This window comes from Pongo abelii, chromosome 10 (genome assembly GCF_028885655.2).
Source record: "Pongo abelii isolate AG06213 chromosome 10, NHGRI_mPonAbe1-v2.0_pri, whole genome shotgun sequence".
Classification (NCBI taxonomy): Eukaryota; Metazoa; Chordata; class Mammalia; order Primates; family Hominidae; genus Pongo; species Pongo abelii.
In genome coordinates this window covers 26,351,629-26,376,129 of record NC_071995.2, presented here as the reverse complement: position 1 = coordinate 26,376,129, position 24,501 = coordinate 26,351,629, and the positions used below count along the sequence as shown (strand labels likewise).

The following is a 24,501-nucleotide window of genomic DNA, read 5'->3' as shown; positions in this document are numbered from 1 at the left end:
TCTAAAAAACGAGTGAAACGCTGGGCACGGTGGCTCACGCCTGTAAATCCCAGCACTTTGGGAGGCCGAGGTGGGCAGATCACCTGAGCTCAGGAGTTCAAGACCAGCCTGGGCAACATGGTGAAACCTCACCTCTCTACTAAAACATTACAAAAATTAGCTGGGCGTGGTGGTGTGCACCTGTAATCCCAGCTACTTGGGAGTCTGAGGCATGAGAATCACCTGAACCTGGGAGGTGGAGGTTGCCGTGAACTGACATGGTGCCACCACACTCCATCCTGGGTGACAGAGTGAGACTCTGTCTGTCTCAAAAAAACAAACAGGCCAGGCGCGGTGGCTCACACCTGCAATCTCAGCACTTTGGGAGGCCAAGGCAGATGGATCACCTGAGGTCAGGAGTTTGACATTAGCCTGGCCAACATGGTGAAATCTCATCTCTACTAAAAATAGAAAATGAGTGGGGCGTAGTGGCACACACCTGTAATCCCAGCTATTCCTCAGGCTGAGGCAGGAGAATAGCTTGATCCCAGGAGGCAGAAGTTGCAGTGAGCCAAGATGGCGCCACTGTACTCTAGTCTGGGCCACAGAACAAGACTGTGTTTCAAAACAAAACAAACAGGCAAAAATGAGTGAAAATATTAAAATCAGGCCAGGTGCTGTGGCTCACGCCTGTAATCCCAGCACTTTGGGGTGCCAAGGCGGGTGTATCACCTGAGGTCAGGAGTTCGAGACCAGCCTGGCCAACATAGTGAAACCCCATCTCTACTAAAAATACAAAAATTAATGGGGCATGGTGGCACATGCCTGTAGTCCCAGCTACTTGGGAGGCTGAGGCAGGAGAATTGCTTGAACCTGGGAGGCGGAGGTTGCAGTGGGCCGAGATTGCGCCACTGCACTCCAGACAGAGCAAGACTCCATCCGTCTCAAAAAAAAAAAAAAAGAAGAAATATCAAAATAGCTTAGCAAATCAAAAACAGATAAAAAGTCTACTCTTCTGAAATAACCAAATAGTTCGGATTTGGATAATTAGTATTTGATTACTTTAATGTTAATCATTTATAAATTGTACACAAGTATTGGGGATGAGGAATGGGCAAATGGGAAACCTGAGAAAGGGAAAACTAGCCACTTGTATACCTTTTTATACCTTTTTATTTTTGAGCCATGGGACATTATTGCTTATTCAAAACTTAAATATTAATAAAATTATAAGTATCTACAGTGATATAAGCTAATGATTTGTTAATCATTAACAAATACCTCCTTTGGAGTAGGCTCGCTGAATTTTGAGAAATCTTGGTCTGGTGAGTTAATTTATGCCGTTTTAAGGATCCTAGATGAGAGGAGTACACCTTTGTTTTTATTTTTTTATTTTTATTTTTATTTTCTTTTTTTTAATTATTATTATACTTTAAGTTTTAGGGTACATGTGCACAATGTGCAGGTTAGTTACATATGTATACATGTACCATGCTGGTGTGCTGCACCCATTAACTCCTCATTTAGCATTAGGTATATCTCCTAATGCTATCCCTCCCCCCTCCCCCCACCCCACAACAGTCCCCAGAGTGTGATGTTGCCCTTCCACCTTTGTTTTTAAGGTTGTTTTATATCCATCTGTTGGTGAAGGGATTTATATACTTGGTGATAGGCTGGGAACAAATATCACTAAGGCACAGAGCTTTTACATAATCTACTTATTTAGTTATGGAAAATTTAGGAACAGAGAATTTAGGAATTTATACCAAGAAGTTTAAATATTTTGTATTTTAAATTTTTTAATGAATGCCCTGGTGCTCTACATTTTTGTTTGTATAGACAGACCTACAAGATGTATTATTTATATTCTAGAAATAGTCTATGTATTAAAAACAGTAGGCTGGTCGCAGTGGCTCACGCCTGTAATCCCAGCACTTTGGGAGGCTGAGGTGGGTGGATTACTTGAGTTCAGGAGTTCAAGACCAGCCTGGGCAACATGGAGAAACGCCACCTCCACAAAAAGTACAAAAATTAGCCAGGCGTGGTGGCATATGCCTGTAGTCCCAGCTATCCCAGAAGCTGAGATGGAAGCATTGTTTGAGCCCAGAAGGTTGAGGCTGCAGTGAGCTGTGATCGTGCCCCAGCACTCCAGGGTGGGTGACAGAGTGAGACCCTGTCTCAAAAAATAAGTTAAAAAACCTAGTAAATTCTTACATATTAAACTATAAAATACATCAACATGAACAACGATATCTCTTTTGATATTGTTTCAGAGGTGTCACTTTAATGGTAATATTCCTAAGTATTTATCACATTAAAAATTATTAACACAGCTGGGCGTGGTAGCTCATGCCTGTAATCCCAGCACTTTGGGAGGCTGAGGCGGGCGGATCACCTGAGGTCAAGAGTTCGAGACCAGCCTGGCCAGCATGGCGAAACTCTGTCTCTACTTAAAAAAATTAGCCAGGCGTGGTGTCACGGGCCTGTAATCCTAGCTATTCAGGAGGCTGAGGCAGGAGAATTGCTTGAACCTGGGAGGCAGAAGTTGTAGTGAGCTAAGATCACACCATTGCACTCCAGCTTGGGCGACAAGAGTGAAACTCTGTCTGAAAAAAAAAAATTATTCACATGAAATTAGAATTAGACAAGGTAAATTATTCCACACAATTCAGGGAAATAAACTTGTGCAAAATTTCACTCTACAACTTCAGTAATTAGAAAGCAGTAATTTACAGCTCTAGTAATTTTTAAACCGTGGGGAAACATTTTGCCCGGAACTACTAGAAATTTGGAGAATTTATTTGTAGGTAATAACTTTTTACCTTATAAATTAAAATTATTTGTTAATGTAGCGACAAAAAGAGGAATTAAAAATAAGTTTGTGAATGTAATTGTATTTATTATATGAAATTTAAGCGTAAAAACTAGTCAACAGAACCCTCCAATCGAGAGCAGGAAAGAGAGCTAAGTAGAAATGGAGAGCGCATCTGGGAAGAAAGTGGTTCATTTATTTGTCCTATAAAGATGACCCCTCCCCTCAACCAAAAAAAAAAAAGAAAGAAAGAAATACAGAGATAAATGAGGCATAGTTTCTTCCTCTTGGAGTTTCAACAGTTGTAGGAGAGGCAGACAGGAAAACACCACATTGTAATACAACATAGTAGGGTGCTAGCATAGATGTAAAGTGCTGTAGAGCACGACACAGATGGCTCAATCTTTAGAGTATTGGAAGGCTTCTCACAGGTTGGAATGTTGAACAGGGCCCTCAAAGATGAAGAGAATGTTTGCATGCAAGTCTCTGTGTGGACATGTTTTCAGTTCAGTATGTACCTAAGAGTGGAATTGCTGGGTTGAGTGCTGAGTTTATATTTAACTAACTGCCAAATTGTTTTTCAAAGTAGCCGTACCATTTTCATGTCTGCCAGCAGTATTTGAGGTTTTCTGTTTGTTCATAACATTTGTTATTTGTCTTTTTGATGATAGCCATTCTAGTGGGTGTGAAGTAGTATTCCATTGTGGTTTTAATTTATTTCCCTAATTACTAATAATGTTGATCATCTTTTTAAGTACTTATTAGCCTTCCATATCTCTTCTTTGGTGAAATGTTTATTCAAATCATTTACCCACTTTTAACTTAGGTTGTGTTTTATTATTGAGTCGTAAGAGATACAAAAGACCACCTACAGGAAGTACATTAATCGTTGCGTGGGGCTGGAGGTGGGAATGGGAATTAACTGTAAATGGACATAAGGATCTTACTGAGGGGATAAAAATGTTCTAAAACTGGATTGTGGTGATGGTTGCACAACTGGGTATATTAAAGATAATTGAATTGTATACAAAAAATACATGAATTTTGAAGTCATTTTAAAGTGAAGCTGAAGAGAGTTTCTCTGAAAGATTAGGGAAGAGTATTGTGGGAGGAAAGAACTGTATGTGCCGAGGCCCAGAGGTATACATACAGTGTTGTTAGGGAAAGAAAAAAAGTGGGGCTGAAAAGAGAAAAACTTTTTCCCTTGAGAAGTGGCGAGGGATGGAGCCAAGAAAGTGAGTCAAAGTTTCATTCTGAAGGTCTTACTATGCTGAGGAGGTGGGACTTGATCCTGTAGGCAGGGGAAATCTCTCAGCAAAGTTGGCCTTCTTTTGAGTTTCTATTCTAAATATGAACGATCAATTTATACACAAAGCAATTTTTTCGGTGGTTTCATTTATCTTTTTTTAATAGGGAAAAAATGAAACTAGTGTCACTTTCTTCATTAATTATGAAGGTAAACATTGGAGAACTGATGGCATCAGCAATGTATCCTACAAACCAAAAGAAAGACTTGTAACATTCAGCCTGGACACCTTTGGCCCTGTTACCTTGATTCAAGATGCTCATATTAACATGCCGTACCAGTCATGGGAACTAAGACCACTTGATGTAAATAAAGTGCTTTTAACTGTGACTACAGTATTTACTGAGATTCAAATACAAATTAAGGTGAGTTACTCTTATAGCTGTTACGTACTGTCGTATCAGAGGTAAACCATTTTGATGGAATACTAGTTTGTCAAAAGCAGTCAGTGGCTGCTGATTTATATATTGAAATATAAGTGTCTTATAATGACCTTAAAAATGTGCCTTGAGCTATATTTCTAAATGAAATATTAGTTGAATAATTAAATAGGCAATAACATGTAAATAGCAAGGCTCAAACTTAAATTTGTACCCTAAAGTTACTAGGGATAGATCAACTGATGAACCAACAACCCTGGTTGCAGTATGAATTTGAGTTTTTGATCCACCCTAAAGGGGCTACGTGATCTTTGTCATCCAGCCATTTGAAATCCTTTTTGAGGTTGGTTTCTCTCTGAATGATCCCCTATTGCTCATCAGTCAGAAATTATATAGCCTGGGCCGAGCGCCGTGGCTCACGCCTGGAATCCCAGCACTTTGGGAGGCCAAGGCAGGCGATCACCTGAGGTCAGCAGTTCAAGACCAGCCTGGCCAACATGGTAAAGCCCTACTAAAAATACAAAAATTAGCCAGGTGTGGTGGCACACACCTGTAATCCCAGCTACTCAGGAGGCTGAGGCAGGAGAATCGCTTGAACCTGGGAGGGGGAGGTTGCCATGAGCCGAGATCGCACCACTGCACTACAGCCTGGGCAACAGAGTGAAACTCTGTCTCAAAAAAAAAAAAACCAGAAAGAAAGAAATTACATAGCCTGTAATGTTTGGAGACAAAAGTAGATTAGTGGTTGCGTGGGGCTGAGAGTGGGTGGGGATTAACTGTAAATGAGCATGAGGGATCTTATTGGGAGGGATGAAAATGATCTAAAATGGATTTATGGGGATAGTTGTACCACTCTGTAAAGTTACTAAAAATCATTGAATTACACACTTGAAATAGGTGAATTTTATGATATGTAAAATATATCTTAAAAAGTTGTTTTTAAAAACAGAGATAGCCTGGAATTCATTATGAGTACAGAAAGCCTAGAATATTATTAAACTTTGCTTTTAAAACTAGATGAGGGCTGGGCGCAGTGGCTCACGCCTGTAATCCTAGCACTGTGGGAGGCTGAAGTGGGTGGATCGTGAGGTCAGGAGTTTGAGACCAGCCTGGCCAATATGGTGAAACCCCATCTCAACTAATAATACAAAAATTAGCCAGGCATGGTGGCACGCGCCTGTAGTCTCAGCTACTCGGGAGGCTGAGGCAGAAGAATTGCTTGAACTCAGGAGGCGGAGGTTGCAGTGAGCCAAGATTGTGCCACTGCACTCCAGTCTGGGCGACAGAGCAAGACTCCATCTCAAAAACAACAGCAACAACAACAACAGCAACAACAAAAAACTAGATGAGATGGGAGATGGAGTGCCGTAGAATTATTAGTGCGCAAGTGCCCTTAAAATGCTTCTGGTCTACCGTCCTGTTGTATATAGAGAGAAACTAAGGCCCATAGAGGTTGGGAGGTTACGTGACCTTTCTGAGATTGTATAAGGAGATTGTATTGCTGGAGCCTCTTTTCAGGCTTCCCTGCACCATTCCAGCAGCCCTGACGACCCTTGTGCAGAGATTCTTCCTCTAGACTCATGGAAAAATACAAGCATCTTCACAAAGTTCACTTATTAATATGACGATTGAAACACCCAAGACTGTTCAGTGTGCGTTTTCAGGTTAGTAGATCTGTGCTGTCTAAGGCAGTAGCTACCAGCCATATGTAGCTACTGCATGTGACTAGTCCAAATTAGCACATGCTCTAACTGTAAAATAAACACAAATTTTGAGTTCTTGGTATGAAGAAAAGAATGTAAACTCTCAATAATTTCTATACTGATTACATATTGAAATATTTTAGATATATTGAGTTAAATGAAATATATTATTAACATTAAAAAAAAAACAGATGTGTAGGCTAGGTGCGGTGGCTCACGCCTGTAATCCCAGCACTTTAGGAGGCCGAGGCGGGCAGATCACAAGGTCAGGAGATCGAGACCATCCTGGCTAACATGGTGAAACCCTGTCTCTACTAAAAATACAAAAAATTAGCCGGGTGTGGTGGCGGGCGCCTGTAGTCCCAGCTACTAGGGAGGCTGAAGCAGGAGAATGGTGTAAACCTGGGAAGCAGAGCTTGCAGTGAGCCAAGATCACGCCACTGCACTCCAGCCTGGGCGACAGAGGGAGACTCCATCTCACGAAAAAAAAACCAGATATGAATTCTATACACCTTCAAACTGTCACTTTGCGCGAGACTAAAGCTGGATAATAATATTGCCTCATTATGTTAACTTTTATGGGTGTGAAAAGAACGATCCCTAAAAGTACAATCATAATTGTTATCTAATAACTATTTTAATTCAATGTGAACGTATGCATATTCTTATATTATAACTTATAGGAGGCTTGGGAGATGCTATAGTCCATTCTTTGATTGTTCTGATGAAGCCCAAAAAGAGTTAGTAAACTGCTTAACGTAACATGGGGACTTTGTGTCAGAGCATTCAGATGAGGCTTAAGATATACTTGCCCTGCATTCTTTCTCATATAGAGTGATAGATGACTTTTAAAAATGTATAAAGCATCTAAAGGCTATACTTGGAGTGATACTGAAGTAATGATTTAACTTACATAAAAGCTTCTTTTTTCTTATTTAAACTAGGAAAACCTCTGCATGTTATCTTCGATCAAACTAAAAGACAAGAAACACATCTCTATTTTGGAAGGAACCTGGATGACTCCTATTCCTTTCATTATTGCTTTGAAAGAAGCTGGACTGAATATCTTTCCTACTAGACACTCTCATTTTTATGTTGTTATAAACAATAAGGCAAGAATGAATCTTTCCAAATTTAATGTGGTGGGCATTTAAAATGTTAGCAATTATTAAATGTTATATAATTTAATATTATATACACTGTGTTTTATATATTCCTTTATACAGTATTATAAAGAAATAAGTGAAAAGACCAGAAATCCAGGGTTCTCTCAAGTTTAATAATTTTCCCTAAGAAAGTAAGCCTGTAGTACGATCTTCATATTGACAAATGGAGCATATCCATAGATGATCAGTTTAGTGCAAAGGTAGTTTAAGCAATTCTCATTTTATGTACTTTCTTTTTGCATTACTAGATATTATATAAGATTTCTTAAAAGAGTAAATAACTGCACTTTCCCAAACATGTTAAGTTAGGCAGAATTAAAAATACAAGGACCACCAATGTACAAAACCTAGTTCCTTTAGTTTCTTGGCAAAGCCTCCACGTCTGTGTACTGTTTCATGTTTGTCATAAGGCTTTTAGTTCAGTAAGATCCTTCCAGGTTAAACTGTGAGCTTCTTGAGGATGGGGGTCATTTCTTAATGAATGTTGATTCTTCTAGCATCTAGCATAGTCCTAGAATATAGTAGATGCTTAGTAAACATTTGTGATATATGAAGACACAAAGTAACTTCTAATCATGAAAAGTGAATTTGCAGGCAGAAGAGTTCTATACTCAAGAATATTTATGAATATATCAGAAAATGGCAATATAAGTAGATATTTATATAATATTTAGAAATAAGTGTATGTACATATATGCATAGGAAAAAAACCCTTGGTTTTAGTAACTCAAATTGCCTGTTACTCTACAATGTTGAATGTAGTGTTCTGTTCATGCTTTCAGAATATTCTACTCCAGGAAATATTTTTTTCTGAACACTGTGTGCTAGGCACTATTTTAGATGATTAGGATATATCAGTGAATGAAACAAAGGTCCTTACCTTTGTTTTCTTTCACAGTCGAAGGAAAACATTTAAAAAATAAATGATTAGTATGTTAAAAAGGTGAAAAGTGCTATGGAAAAAAAGAAAAGGTAGATCAGGAATAGTGAGGCTGGGGCCATATGACACCCATATTAAATAGGGTGTCAGGGAGGGCAGCTCAATGAGAGATAACACTTGAGCGAAACTCAAAGGTGGGGACTTTAGTCATGTGCACATCTGGGGAAGCAGCTTCCTGGTAAACTGGAGCAAGAGCCCCGAGGGAGTGTCCTGGTGTGCTGGAGGACTGGAGGAACACCATGGAAACCACGGGGCCTGGAACTGAGAGAGCAAAGGGAGAACAAAAAGAGGTCGGCAGGTAATGGGGTATATGTGGAGTCGGGAGTAGGGATGTCAGAGGGCCGTGCAAGTCGTTTGTTGACTTTGGACTCTATTCTCAGAGAAAGGGAAGCCATTGCCCAGTATTGAGAGAGGAGTCATGTACTCTGACTTGCAATTTTAAGTGGATCCGTCTGTGTTGAGAATAGACTGAAGGAGGCCAAAGATGGAGGAAGACTTGTTGGGAGGCTCAAAGATCAATTCTATTTGTTTTTATATTGACAGGTTCCTTTGGTAGAAGTGAAAGCTTATCGACAGATGGCCCTACTAAGTTCTGCTTTTGCATTTGGTTGGAGCAAGTGGAACCTACTGTGTAATTCTACAAAAGTTGTATTTAAGGTATGATATGTAGAAACCCATAAAACTACTTTGTCCTCCAAAAGAAGATAAAGTACTCAAAGACTAAATGAATGTAGACCATGGCTTCCCCTCTTAGAAAAGTTAAAAAAATTAACATTCAATACGGAATTTTAAAATTTCAAATTTTTGGCCAAGCACGGTGGCTCACGCCTGTAATCCCAGCACTATGAGAGGCCGAGGCGGGCGGATCACCTGAGGTCAGGAGTTCGAGACCAGCCTGACCAATATGGTGAAACCCCATTTCTACCAAAAATACAAAATTAGCCAAGTGTGGTGGCGCATGCCTGTAATCCCAGCTACTCAGGAAGCTGAGGCAGGAGAATCGCTTGAACCTGAGAGGTGGAGGTTGTAGTGAGCCAAAATCATGCCATTGCACTCCAGCCTGGGCAACAAGAGCAAAATTCCATCTCAAAAAAAAAAAAAATTCAAATTTTTTGTCAAAAATATAAATCCAAATTATATAAAGTTTATGCCTTTGTTGTCCAAGCTCTTGACTTCAAGCCAGGCCAGAGTCCTTGTATCTCTTTACAAATTGACTCAAGAACAAATGGAAGCCTTGCCGGGTGCAGTGGCTCACACCTGTAATCCCAGCCACTTGGGAGGCTGAGGTGGAAGGATCGCTTGAGCCCAGGAATTTGAGGCTGAAGTGAGCTATGATCACACCACTGCACCCGAGCCTGAACAACAGAGTGAGACCCCCATCTCTTAAAAAAGAGAACAAATGGAGGCTTTTAACATTAATATATCTGTGACTTACAGGCCCTCTCCTCTGAGAGGGTTAGTCCTCCAACTTAACTTCCTGATGCCTTCTTGTTATCAGGTGGTAGTAACCATATCAAAGTCTAAAAGCTGATGAATATTTTGGCCTAAACAAGCCACCGTATTTATTTCTCTTGTTTATTGTGTGTTTCCCCCACTCAAATATAAGCTCCTTGAGGGCAGGGCTTTGTTGCTGCAGTTGTTATTTATATATGTTGTATGTCTATATTTCTTCTGTGTTTTCTTTCTCTGTTATATCCCCAGCACTTAGAACAGTACCTCACACATGATAGGCACTCAATAAATATTTGTTGCATGAATTAATACATGTGGATAAGCTCCATAATCACCAAAATATAAACAGTGTGATGGTTTTTCAAAACCCAGTAATGGAACACATAGACTGTTTCTTTTAACCTTTGCAATTTTGGGGGATAAATTGAGCCCTTCAAATAATAATCTGCTACCAAAATACTGAATAGAAGAGGAATTATTAACAACTTGCTTGAATTTCCTTTTTTTTTTTTTAGGTGAGGGAACACCTTACTGAAGAATGTACTGAGAATCCTAATTGGGCCCTTTTAATGTTTAGTGGTGACAGAGCACAAAGACTGAAGATCAAGGAAGAGAGTGAGGCATTTTCTGAAGCGCTTAAAGAAGAAACTGAGTTTCATTCTACTTTATATCACATGGTGAAGGATTTTGCTTCTGAAGAAGCAATGGAGAAAGTCAGGAGTTCCAACTGTCAGTTTGTCAACTCTGTGTGCCACATGCTGCTGTCTACCAGATTGCTCAGCTACTCCTAACCTCCACTTACAAACTGTATTGTAAGTATGAAGAACCAAGCATGGTGAAAGACAGGTATTTCTGCAACAGAATGTAATGAGTGAATGAATACATTTCAAATCAACTATTAAAATTTTCTAATCAGCATTTTCTACTCAAGTTTTATTTTAAACACAGTATTTTTTTTTCCTTTGAATACTTGGCCTGTTAAGAATTTCAGCTTTCACTCTATGAAGATTTAAATGATTCTTTATTTCAATAAACTTTAACAAACAATATATAATATTTCTTCCTTAAAAAGCTCCTTCAAAGATCATAGGCAGACTTCTTCCCCATTGTATTTTAGTTGGGGAGATAAAGGCAAAAAGAGGAAATGTAAGCTATCTTACAGTCATTCTGAGAACCTCTGGTTTCATACTATACTTTACCAGCTAAAAGTTACTAATTTACGAAGTTCCGATACTGAAACTTAAAAATCAAGATCCATATATTAGGATGTCCTGCTGTCACACTGGTGGTGGCCCATTGTGTCGGAGTCTGGTAAATGGCCACAAAATATGTTCTAGAGACGTCCATGAGTCCTCTTCCTGTGTGGGAGCGGCATCTACAGACTTCTGGAATAATCGGCCTGTGAGGAAGCTCATCAAAGCTGCAAACAGTACAATGAATGCAATAGAGAGCCAGAGGGCCTTATTAGCCTTTCTGATGGAGGACTTGAGATTTGTTGCCCAGGAAGCTATTGTGTCATAACTATAAGGAAAACACAAATAGAATTTTTGGTATTCAGTAATTTGTCATTAGAAACATTCCTTTTGCTAACACCACCAATCAGGTGATCTGCCCTCCATACCCCCAAAAGTGCCTTTTAATCTACATATTATGATTTATCATTTTGGTTTTGGAAACAATCTGCCTCCCACCCTTTGTACCTATTAGGATTAAAGAAATGATGTGCTACGATGAGAATCTGAAAATTACGTGATGTAGGCAGTATCTTCTAATAAGTACATACAAGTATCTCATTCTTTCAGTAAGGTAAGGCAACATATTCCTACAGTGGAAACAAAAATGTTATTTGCTGGGTAGAGTGGATGTCTGGGTATGTACTTATGTGTGTGTACAGTAGTCCCGCTTTATTCTTGTGGGATATGCTCCAAGACCTCCAGTGGATGCCTGAAGCCAAAAATAGTACTAAACCCAGTATATACTGTTTTTTTCCTGTGGATACATGCCTGTAACAAAATTGAATTTATAAATTAGGCACAGTAAAAGGTGAACAATAACTAACATAAAATAGAATAATTTATAACAATATATTACAGTAAAAGTTATGTGAATGTAGTCTGTCTCTCAAAATAGGTAACATAGGTTCAAGGATAACCTGACATACAAAGTTTCTTATTCATCTTAAATACAACAATTTGGCATGTCTTTTAGTAATTCGATTAGGATTAATACTGTCAGCCCTGCCTCACCCTCTCCCATTCCACTAAAATGGTAGGATGTATCAAGTAGATAACTTACACTGAAGAGACATCCCACTTTGATGGATTATTTTTCTTTTCAGAAAGACTTGGCTTCCTTGTCCTTTCTACTAGTTCTTCTCCAGGTGGCTCTGAGTCATCTTTAGTTCTGTAAATAAATGTTGTTTTTAATATTTGAAACTAAGGATAATATGCTATAATTATTCATAAAATATTGCTAAATCTTACTGTAACTCAAGAGGCTCACAAATATTTGTTCTGTTTTAGGGAAACTCGATAAATATCTAACTCTAAAAATCAAATCACCAGATTTATAATTTAAACCTTTTATAGAAATTTAATTAAAAAATAAGTTCTTCTATTTAGAAAAATAATAAATGTGTAGAAAGTTAGTTAGAATATTAGCCAAGTATATACAAAAAGGGAAAATTTAAAAAGAACTTTCAGAAGTTAGTCTCATCATTAACCAATGTTATTACTATGATTTCTTTCTCTGCATATATATGCATTTCTTTAATCCTAATAGTTACAAAAGGTGGGAGGCAGATTGTTTCCAAAACCATATATATATATATATATATATATGTATGTGTGTGCATGTTTAACCATACTTTATTAAACACTTTAATCTCAGCACTTTGGGAGGCCAAGGAAGGGGACTCCTCCCAAGGATCTCAGGACTCCAGGGATTGCTTGAGCCCTGGAGTTAGAGGCTGTAGTGAGCTATGGTTGCACTACTGTACTCCAGCCTAGGCAACAGAGTCAGACTCTGTCTCTTAAAAATATATACATTATATATACACATATTTATAGATTATATACACATATTTATATATTATGTATATATTATGTATATATAATACATATTTAATAATACACATATTTTTATATTATATATGTACACATATTTATATTTTTATATGTGTGCATATATATAAATACATGTATATATTATATATAGTTTTAAGAGACAGTCTGACTCTGTTGCCTAGGCTGGAGTGCAGCATATATAAATATATACTATATATACACATATTTACATATAATATATACGCATATTAATATATACTTATACAAAGTTTATAATATGTATACATATATACACACATATTCCATAATTTTTTTTATATATAAAAATATGTATGTCTATGTTGTATATATATTTTGTATATGGATGTGTACATATACCTGCGTGTGTGTGCATGTGTGTATGTGTATATATAAAACATGTGGGCACCATATTTCTTCCTTTTAAATTTTATTTAACATTAGTAAAAATCTTTTCTCATCATTATTGATTTTATTCCTTTCTCTGTATGATTTCCAATCACTGCTAACTTGGAGTAACATCAGAGTTTATTTTTTTTCTCTGAAAATCTTAATAATTTAAAAAGTGTTTTTGAAAATATTCTCAATATAAAACTAGTTAAAATAAAAGGTTAGTTAAAATAAATTAGTATTCAGTGAACTGGGAAATAGCAATTGATTGACTTCATTTTAAATCAAATCATATTATTTAAAGAGGTGTTCCTCCACCTAAGCAAAACATAATTGTTCCACTATTATTTGCTGATGAGTTCCTAGTTGGATTTGAATTTTGAAATCTCAAGCTCATAATACCCTCAGAATTGCCAAAGGGAAATGTGTCTCAAAGACTTTTTTGTCATTCAAACATCTATGGGAAATAAATATGATAGACTTTAGTTTTTAAAGAAAACAAGACCCAAAAGCCAGAATAAATTGCATTGCATTTCTATAAGATTCTCAAGGTTTCAGTCTTGTTTACAAAGACTTCTCAGTAGAAATCATACCATCCATACTAACATAAAAGCAAAAACTAGATAATCTTTTGAAGGAGACTCTTGAACTGATTTTTTTTTTTCGAACCAGCTCAAATTCATTATGTTAACTCTAAATCTGAAAAGAATTTGTAACACATGCAGTAGGCTCCCAGGACTTAAAAAAAAAAAAAAAAACCAAAACAGATTATTTGAGGGTTGCACCATGTCGTGCTCATCTTTATATTCCTTAGAATTGAGCAGAGAGTCCATCACATGGTAGGCACTCACGAGAATGTATAAAATAAACATAAAATCATCTCCTTAAGATCCCTCACTTTAACAGATATGAAAACTGAAGGCCGGGCACGGTGGCTCAAGCCTGTAATCCCAGCACTTTGTGGGGCCGAGGCGGGCAGATCACAAGGTCAGGAGATCGAGACCATCCTGGCTAACACAGTGAAACCCGTCTCTACTAAAAATATAAAAAATTAGCCGGGCATGGTGGCAGGCGCCTGTAGTCCCAGCTACTCAGGAGGCTGAGGCAGGAGAATGGCGTGAACCCAGGAGGTGGAGGTTGCAGTGAGCTGACATCGCGCCACTGCACTCCAGCCTGGGCGACAGAGCAAGACTCCGTCTCAAAAAAAAAAAAAAAAAAAGAAAACTGAGACCAAGTAAGGTTAGGCACTTTTTCTAATGTCACCCAAGGACTCAGAGGTAGCATTTCTGCATATCCCTCCTTCTTGCCCTCTACCTTTCACTATAGAAGTATATTTGTTTAGTTTACTAGATACAGAGATAGCAATTCAGAATTTCATGTTTCCTCTACTCTTCACTTACATAAATGGAAGATAGATGTACATATATGTTACATATGTGCCCATGTTATATAATATGTACGTTATATATCTCGTGTTTTTAAAAATATATAAATAGATGGACATTTTACTGCTGTGACTCTTTATTGACCTTTCCCCATTGTAGACAGACACCTGGACAGGAAAAACATTATCTTCACAAATATGGCAAATTCCAGGGTCTTTTCTAACTTAAGACCTCAAACCATGCCGTTCTGAGAGCTATGAGAATGAATGTATTCATGTTCACAAATAACATTTATATTGTGCCTTACAGATTATAAAAGTGTTTTACAATGAATTATCTTTTTAATGATACAGCATTATTTCATCTCCATGGAATAAAAGTGATTCCCATTGTTTATGCCCCAGTTCATGTCAGGTTAATAAACACACTGAGCTTCACCTACTTTAGTTCACATTTTTCTTCTTCAGCATCTGCCCAGGAATAGGTGCTAATAAATCGAGGTAATGAGGGACGGTGTTCACTCTGCTTTGACCCCAAAATACGCCTAAATAAAGATGATTATAGCCACTTGTCAAATCAAATACATCTGTAGCCATTATCAATTTATTTCCTACTGCTTAAATCAATACAAAATTATATGTCCTAATTATTTTTTCTTGGTACATTCACAGATCTCCTACTTCATGATAAAAAACTTCATAATTAGATACCAATTTATATAATTATTCTGTTTACACTTTGTACAAATCAAACATTACTATATCACTTAATTTGAGCACTCATTTAGGTTAGCCCAAGTATAAAATAGTAAGGTTCCCAAAGAGGAACCATAAAATTACACTTACCAACTGCTTGACCTCCTACTGAATCGATCATTATTTTCCATCCCAGCCACCTTTAGAAGTTCGAATGTTAAAAGAAATGATAAAATATACGTTTATATTTTCTGTCATATGAAAATTAACTTGCCTTTGACTAAGAACACTTAGGAATTGTCTTACCATTCCTGCATTTCCAATATTTCTGGGTAAAGAGGCGATAGTCACTCTTCGAAGAGAAGATGGCTACCAGAAGGAAGAAAATGTACATTTAGAAAACTCTCAATAATTTATCATTATATGCAACACCAATAAATATCCTTGTACATGCATATCTGTGCACTTGACCACAGCTGAGTTAAACAGACATATCTTAAAGGGTCCTCTTGTGGCCAAATTGTCTTCCAGAAATATTTTACCAATTTATATTCCACCTAACTCAATGTTGGATTATTATAATTTATGTCAATGTAACAAATATAAGATTTCTTGTTTAGGTTTGTAATTATTTGTCTTCTAGAAATGTTGAACATTGCTTTTTTATGTTAAATAATCATGTATTTATCTTCTCTGAGAACCACCTGTTTATGTTTACCACCTTTGTCTATATTAATTTTGTTTATATTGAATTTTGTCTAAATTGAATTTTCGTATTTCTGGCAGAAATTTTTTATTGTTAATCCAGCCAAATCTATTCTTCTCTTTTGCTACCATTGCTTCTACGCTTAGAAAGATTTCTCCCAACTCAGGAGGAGATAAATATGCACCTACATTGTATAGCTTTTTTGTTCATGGTTTCATTTTTTTCCATTTAACACATTTAAGGATTGTCATGATGTTTTAATGAATGAAAGTGTTTCTTGAGATTTGTACAGAAAAGCATTATATAGTATTATGTGGTTCTTAAGGTTTAAATAAGTACATCAGGATAAATTTTTTAAATATGTAATAAATAAACTAATTTAAGGGGGTTCCATGAGAATCGTTTTCTTAAACTATCATCCCTAATTTAATTTCATAGGTTAGTTGAGCATCAAGAATATGAAACTGCAGCCCAAGAAACTTGGTTTCTAATCATGCTCCTACCAATACATGATCATAACTGATCACTTAACTTCTGTGTTTCTCTTCCCTCATCTGAAAAAGAGGGGTTTGTATGGAATGATTTTAAAGTCACTTATTCAAAAATTCTGTATATCTATGAAATCCTGATTTTTACACTGTGGCAAAACCTGCCAGTTGACCTTCAGTATCACATTCTTCCTTCTTAGTTAGTAATAAGCCTCCTGATTTTTAGCTAGGCATACAGCCTCCCAAATACACACTGTATTTTCCAGTCTCATTAGTAACAAAGAATGGAAAGAGAAATGTTATTTTGGACTTCTAGGGGGTGTCTTTACAGGGAGAGGGAACACTTGTCATTGCTTCTTTGTTTTTCTTGGAATGAGATGATGTAATGATGAGGGCTTGGTGCCTGGATCTAAAGTAGCCATCTTAGACCCTGAGGCAGAGGCCAAGGGCTGAGGGTAGTGAGGCAGCACGAAAGTAGGCTGATCCCTCAGGATCTTGTGAAGCTGCTGTGCCACTGTCGGGTTACCCACTTCCATCTTCAGTTTTACACAACAGAGAGAAACCATTGTTGTACTGGCTTTCTTCATGCTGCCAGGCACACTTAATTGATACAAAAATATAGCAGAGAGTATAAAAGTATACTTAGATAAACAAATACGTCTATATGAATTAAAATCACTATTTTGTTATTTACATGTAAAGGCCTGAAACTTCAAATAACATTTTAAAGCCATCTTATAAGTATTTGCTAGACATTTGTTAAGTGAATTAGTAATTACCTTGGAGTTTAGAGAAGCTGAACGTTTTTTAATTTGGCAGTCATCTGAAAGGAAAAACACATTGACACATTTTAGCTATTACACATGCCATTTATGTTAAAGCAACGTCTTAATTCTTTAAAGGTAAAGCAAAATTCAGAAAATATTAAGACTTTAGAGACTACCGAGCAATATAAATATCTGTTTATCATTCATTTCATGCTTCATAACAATTACCATCTTAACCAATGGAATACAGTCCTCTGTGTCACTGTGATGTCCATAATGCCTAGCTAGCACAGGGTAGGCACTACATGTGTGTCTGCTGGAGAAAGGAATCCAAAAGTACAGTTCAGAAGAGTATCAAATACGGTTACTGTTCTAGAACAGGAAACAGATTCTTGAAATAAGAATTCTGCTCAGAAAAGTTCATATTGTTTATTTTAAATAAAACTATTGTAAGATTTATAGAAACCATGTTATTCCCCGTGGCCTCATATGTTTCTCTATTTTCCAGTTCATCAATCAGCTTACTGTGCCAGGGTCATTCCTTCCGTGAGGAATCAAAACCATTGCTGATGGCAGCGCCCATTTAAATTATTTCTCCTTACTTTTTACATGTGGAGAAATTCTAATGTATCCTAAATAGGGGAACAGTAAGGTCAACTTCATGAGTTGGATTAAATATATTCTGTCATCTCAGTAATCTAAATTGAGTTAATAAATTTTTGGTGTCATTACTAAAGAATCCTTCATGTGTCCCAACCTGTTTTCTGACAGGAATAAATAACAGGAATGAATTATTTTTCTAATATAAACTTAACCTAAGAGTTTTATTATACTAAAGTAATAATAAGACTTAGCAAAAAAGAGGAGAATGTAGAAAAACACAACTAATACTACTATCATAAACTTTTATTACCGTCATCTTCAAGAGGATTGAAAGACCTTTCATTCTGCAGAAGAACCTGTTTCAGTTCTTCTAATTCAGCATGCTCTTTGGCATACATCCTCTTCAAGTTTTCTACATGCTGAATCATCACTTCAACTGCTTTACTGACCCGGCTTTCCTAGCAAGAGAAAAATGAGCACATTTACACTGAAAATACTACTCTCAATTAAAAGGTGGTGATTAAACACATTTACCTTCACTCCATTCCTAAATCTCACTAAAATGGCAATAAATGTTTTTTTAAAAAAAAGACATGCATCTACAGGGGCAAACAGAAGAGAATATGACAACAAGACTTTGAAAGCTGGATAGAAGGACTAGTGGCAAATGACTAAGACCTGGAAAAGCTGAACCCTAAAAAAGGCAGTAAGAAAAGCCTAGAAGCAACCTACATTGCACCTCAGTAAGGTTGAAGGTGGGTATGTGAACAGAAGAAATGGTTGAAAGTCTGTGTAAAAAAAAAAAAAAAAAAAACGATTAGGTCCAGAGACCCCTTCCTTACTCTGGCCAGAAGAGCAATTTTCCCTCCACTATTTTGGTGAAAGACTATATACAGTTGGATATCTAGAGAGAGTTAACTTGAGGTTCTGTGGATTGGGAAAGAACAGATAGTTGATGATGGATCTATCATGCTGAAAACAACAGATTTAAGCAAAAATTTATATGCATATTGAATATTGAGATCCAGCCTTATTCCTCCTTCCAGCTTCCAAACACTGGCAGCCAGAGTTACACCCTCAAGGTAGGCAGTTGGAAGGTTTTTCTCTGGGGATTCTAATATTCTAAGATAAAAGTCCTATAACTAATGACATTAGGAGTACCGCAGTGAAACATTTGAAATGTTCATAGTCCTATGAATATTTTTGTACAAGTATCTGAGTGCCTGTTTTCAATTCTTTTGGGTACACATCTAGGAATGAAATTGCTGAGTCATATGGTAATTCTATGTTTAACTTTTAAGGATCCACCAAACTGTTGTCCACAGTGGCTGGACCATTTCACATCTCCCAGCAACGTACAGTGTTTGCAATCTCCCCACATCCTCACCAACACTATTCCTTCTTTGCTTCCTCCCTCCCTCCTTCCTTCCTTCCTTTCCAACTTCCTTACTTCCTTTCTTCTTTCACCATAGCCATCCTAGTGGGTGTGAAGTGGTATCTCATTGTGGTTTTGATTTGTACTTCCCTAATACATTTAAGGATGTTAAATATCTTTTTACCTGCTTATTGACCATTTGTATATCTTCTTTGAAGAAATGTCTATTGAAGTCTTTTGCCCTTTTTTTTTTTTTTTCAGACGGAGTCTCACTCTTGTTGCCCAGGCTGGAGTGCAATGGCACGATCTCGGCTCATTGCAACCTCTGCCTCCCGGGTTCAAGTGAGTCTCCTGCCTCAGTCTCCCGAGGAGCTGGGATTATAGGCGCGTGCCACCACACCTGGCTAATTTTTGTATTTTTAGTAGGGACAGGGTTTTACCATGTTGGCCAGGCTGGTCTCAAACTCCTGACCTCGTGATCTGCCCATCTTGGCCTCCCAAGGTGCTAGAATTACCGGCGTGAGTCACTGCGCCTTTCAAACCACATCCTTTCAAACCACAGTAAGACATTGGGTTTTACCCCAAGTAAAGTGAGGAGCTTTAGGATGTTGAACCAAAAAGTAACACAGTCTAATTTTAAAAGGATTACTCTGGCTCCTTTATTAAGAACAGACTATGTTGGGAGGAGGGATTGGAATTGGATGGAAGCAGGGAGACCATATAGGAACCTATTGCATTAATCTGGGCAAAATAGAATGGAGGCTTAGATCAAGATGGTAACAGTAGAAAGGGAAATAAATGGTTGAATTCTGAATATATTCTGACAATTCAGTCAATAGGATTTTCTGTAGGATTTAATGTGAAGTGAGAGAGAAAGGTGTTGAGAATTACCCCAGCTCCCTCTGCCCCCATTTTGGCCTGAGCAACTAAAAGGACAGAGCTGCCCTTGAGTGAAATAAGGAGCTTATGCATGGGGTAGGTTTGGCGGGGGGACCATGAACAGTCAGTTTTGAATGTTAGGTTTGAGTTTATCAAACATCCAAGTGGAATTGTTGAGTCAGCAGTAGCATACTCTGGTCTGGAGCTCAGGGGAGTGGGTTAGGCTAAACATATGAATTTGAGAGTCCCCAGGTGACTGTACGGGATCACAGGGGGATTGCGTGCACATGGAGATCAGATGTGCACGAGTGGAGTCCCGGGGCTTTTCAATATTCAGAGGTCCAGGAGAAGGGGTAGCACTGCAGGAAGCCTGGAAGGAGCAGCCTGTGATGTAGAGAAAAGCCAGAGGACGTGGTGCCTGGAAGCTAAGTGAGGAAAGCATTTCCAGGAAGAGGAAGACATCAGCCATGCCAGATGAGGACTGAGAAACTGAATTTGGTAATGTGGAGGTCACTAGTGACCTTGGAAAAATCTGCTTTGTGGAAGCAAAAGGCTGATACAGAGTGGGTTTGAGAGAACGTAGGAGGAGGGAGACTGAACACAGTGAGTACCATTCTGTCGAGGTTTGCTGTAAATGGGAGCAGAGAAACAGGGTGGTAGCCAGAAAAGAAAGGATAAAAAGTTATTTTGTGTTTGTTTTGTGTTATTATTCCCATCTAGGAAACAACATATTATTTGTGTGCTGATAGAAATGGTTCAGTAGAGTGGAGAAAATGTAAATGGAGAAAAGTCAGGAGAATTTGGTCCCATGACTCTGAATAAATTAGTGGGGAAGGCTCCCATCTACAACGGGGAAGGCTGGCCTTGGATAGGGTTAGAGACAACACATCTTTAGGAACAAGAGCAGGGGAGTGTGTAAGGATTCACATGCCAGGAGGCTTTGTGGCAGTTTCCTTTGATTGTCTCAGTTTCCTCAGTGAGGTTGGAAGCAGTCATTACCTGTGTTTGAGAGAGAGTATGGGGAAAGACATGACAGTGGTTTGAGGAGAAAGGAAAGGGTGGAAAATTGATATTTAAAAGAGAAGGAGGGTGATTGAGGGGAAGCCCTAAGGACCCGCTTGAGGTTTGTGATCATGAATTCAAGGAGAAACAGGTCAGCATGGGAATGTGACATTTTCCAGCTATGCAGGCATGAGAGGTGGAGAAGCAGATTTACTTGTAGATTCGCCAAATGAGTAAGACAAAGCAAGAAAGGGGTAAGTGATGAGGGCACATGCAAGGTAGTGAAAACTATGTTGAACTGTGGAGTATAAGCTTGGCCAGGAAAGCAGGGTGGCCAACAGTAGCTTGACAGTGAAAAGGTGTGATGGGCCAGAGATTGATAAAAGAACTAAATATTTATCTTCATAGTGGAAGAGCAACAGATAATACCTAAAACTGAAAATAAATCACTAAATGGCAGCATGAGCATGTTATTGAAAAATGTGAATGCAAATACAAAACAAATAAGACAAAAGAGTTGAAAGTTGTTTCTCTGGATCATGGGAAATTAGTAAGGCTTATAGAGCTGACTGACCTTTTAAAAAACTATGTGCATATATAACTTTAGTAAAAATGAAACAAAGAATAACAGTATTCTCTAGTGAGGGGTTAAAAAGGAACTAAGGTGTGAAAATGTATAACAAATGATCAGACTAAAATTACTACCACAATTTCTCCTTAAGAAAATATATTTTAACAAGTCTGCTTAGGTATAGATTTAAAAAATTCATATCTCCCCAGGTTTGCCCACAAAAAAATTTTGGAATTCTACTTCTCTAAGGACAAATACACACAGATGCATATACAAGGATATTTACTGGAGCATTGTTTATAACAGAAAAATACCAAAAACGTCCTGAAATGATTGAATACAAGGAATTGGTTAAATAATTTATATCTACTCAACCAGTAGAATACCATAGAATGGTGATATGTGAGTATATAATTATATCACACAGAAAGTTACCTATGTTGTATGATGAATAAAAAGCAGATTACAACACTATATAAGGGGTTATAAACACTATAACATTATACATCTTGAAGAATATATCACAAAATTTTTATGATTGTCACTGGCTCGTGTTATTAGATTTTTTTTTTACATTTTTTATTTGTATATTCCATTTTTTCTGTATTAAACACATATGTCTTATACAACAAAAGTAGTTTTTAAAACTTATTCCTAGAAGTGAGAAATCCATAGTCTCAGGAAAAGTGAATCTTTTTTGTAATTTCATTCTAACTAGAGAAATGAAGACAGGTTACCTGATTGATGGCTCCCAACATCTCAGCCCTACTGGCCACTCGTTCTGCGCACTGGCTAAGAAACTTTATACTCTTCTCCAGCTTCTTAATGATTTCCTGTGCCTGGTTGTCATCTTCACACAGAGGTGTTAAAGACTGTATAGAAAACAGCATATTAAAAGATATCCAACACAAGCATTCAGCGAGTGATTCTAACACTGACTAAGTTGCAAATGTGGATGACATTCTAATCTCAGTTATTTTGGTGGAAGATGAAAAGAAGCAGCAAAGGCCAATAATGAATGATACTGATATATTATTATCTTTGTAGGGTACTGGGTAGATATATGCAGGTGATCACAAATCTTTTATGTCTATTCTTGATCCCTTTTTTCTTTACTTCCCAAATTTGCCACATCTTTCTTCTACAGCTAACAGGATGGGCTGCAATTAATTGGTAATGGTAAAGAGATTATGCTTACAAAAGAGGCGAATGTATCATATGAGGAGCATAGGTTGGAATTTTAAGAAACATAACCAAACATATTGGAATTAAAAATGTCTCTGACAACTATGCTTGTTCTTCCATGAATGATAAGGTATGACTGGGCTGGCTAGGTGAATATACATTCATTGCCTTATGAATTTTCCTCTCGATCCTGTGCCCTTTACACAATATGATGCCCTTCCTGATGAACATCCTTCTCACCAGAGTACAGACAGGATTAAGTGAATAACAGATTTGGAAGCAGACATGACACTGCTCGTTACCTGTGTGATTGTGAGCAAATTTCTAAAACTTTCCCAAATCTAAAGCAACATGAATTATAAGAGATACCACGATTTTGTATATCATTAAGAAAGAAAAGGCTGTCAATAAAACCATTAGGCACCACCGACTGTAAATTGCACCATAATTTTAGAAATGTTAAAAAAAAAAATAAACCTTTCTGATTTGCTGTTTCCTTATCTGTCCAATGGGGACAATCACGTATCCTCTCCAGAAATACTATCATATGATAGGTAAGAGATGCCAACTGCTTGTTGCACATTTGGTGCTCAGTGAAGGACACCCACTTTTGAAACAGACAGATATGTATAAGTTGTAGTTAGAGAGTTGCTAACCAACTAGAATGGCAATTGTCAGACATGCAGTTTCTTACAGTGGTTTAAACCACCACCTCCAGTTGGGAAGGAAAGAGCAGATGTTAATTGTTAGCAAAACAGAGTATGGTCAACCAGGATTAAGCCAGGAAGAAATAGAGAATCTGAACAGACCTATAACTAGTAAGAAGATTGAATCAGTAATCAAAATCACCCAACAAAGAAAAATCCATGACTGAATGGCTTCACTGGGGAATTCTACCAAACATTTAAAGAATTAATGCCAGTCTTCATAAAACTCTTCCCAAAAATTGAAGAGGAATACTTCCAAGCTCATTCTATGAAGTCCACATTACCTTAATGCCAAAGCCAGAAAAAGACATTAAAGAAAAAAAACTACGGACCAATATCTCTGATAAATATTAATGTAAACATTCTCAACAAAATACTAGTAGACTGAATTCAACAGCACACAAAAAGGATTATACATCATGTACAAATAGGATTTATTTCTATAATGTTAGGGTGGTTTAACATATGAAAATCAATCAACATAATATACCACATTAACAAAAAGGAGGACAAAAACCATATGGTGATTTCAACTGATGGAGAAAAAGCATGTGTTAAGATTGAACACACTTTTATGATTAAAAACCACAAAAACTAGGAATACTAACAAAAAGATGCAAAAAACCACACATTATTTTTACTATGTCACTGAAGTGCTAATTTAAAAAAATAGAAATAGAAGAAAATTACCTTAACCTAATAAAAGTTATATATGAAAACCCCACTACAATTATACTCAGTGGTGAAAGACTGAAAGCTTATTCCTTTACGGTCAGGAACAAGGCAAAGATGCCCACTCTCACCAATATTATTCAACATAATACTGGAAGTTCTAGCCAGAACAATTAGGCAAGGAAAATAATGAAAAGTCATCCAAATCAGAAAGGAAGAAGTCAAATCATTTCTGTTTGTAGATGATATGATCTC

At 37.3% G+C, this 24,501-nt stretch overlaps 2 protein-coding genes across 8 annotated transcripts in view; one reads left to right on the top strand and one right to left on the bottom strand.

The window, feature by feature from the left end:
• Nucleotides 1–10,656, top strand: part of DNAI7 (dynein axonemal intermediate chain 7) — a 93,974-nt gene extending 83,318 nt beyond the window's left edge. For 6 of the 7 annotated variants that reach the window (XM_054526304.2, XM_024256076.3, XM_054526303.2 and 3 more), the window contains 4 exons: nucleotides 4,248–4,462; nucleotides 7,125–7,292; nucleotides 8,830–8,943; nucleotides 10,254–10,656. In XM_054526304.2, the coding sequence (XP_054382279.1) occupies nucleotides 4,248–4,462; nucleotides 7,125–7,292; nucleotides 8,830–8,943; nucleotides 10,254–10,529 (773 nt within the window). In that variant the 3' untranslated portion in view covers nucleotides 10,530–10,656. 7 annotated transcript variants of the gene reach the window in all.
• An 84-nt stretch (nucleotides 10,657–10,740) lies between these two features.
• Nucleotides 10,741–24,501, bottom strand: part of IRAG2 (inositol 1,4,5-triphosphate receptor associated 2) — a 104,733-nt gene continuing 90,972 nt past the window's right edge. The window contains exons 32-39 of the mRNA XM_054526964.1: nucleotides 22,420–22,554; nucleotides 18,166–18,313; nucleotides 17,265–17,308; nucleotides 15,598–15,660; nucleotides 15,442–15,491; nucleotides 15,039–15,140; nucleotides 12,034–12,141; nucleotides 10,741–11,259 (exon numbers count right to left, since the gene is read on the bottom strand). Coding sequence (XP_054382939.1) covers nucleotides 11,016–11,259; nucleotides 12,034–12,141; nucleotides 15,039–15,140; nucleotides 15,442–15,491; nucleotides 15,598–15,660; nucleotides 17,265–17,308; nucleotides 18,166–18,313; nucleotides 22,420–22,554 — 894 coding nt within the window. The 3' untranslated portion in view covers nucleotides 10,741–11,015. The remainder of the gene's footprint in view (nucleotides 11,260–12,033; nucleotides 12,142–15,038; nucleotides 15,141–15,441; nucleotides 15,492–15,597; nucleotides 15,661–17,264; nucleotides 17,309–18,165; nucleotides 18,314–22,419; nucleotides 22,555–24,501) is intronic.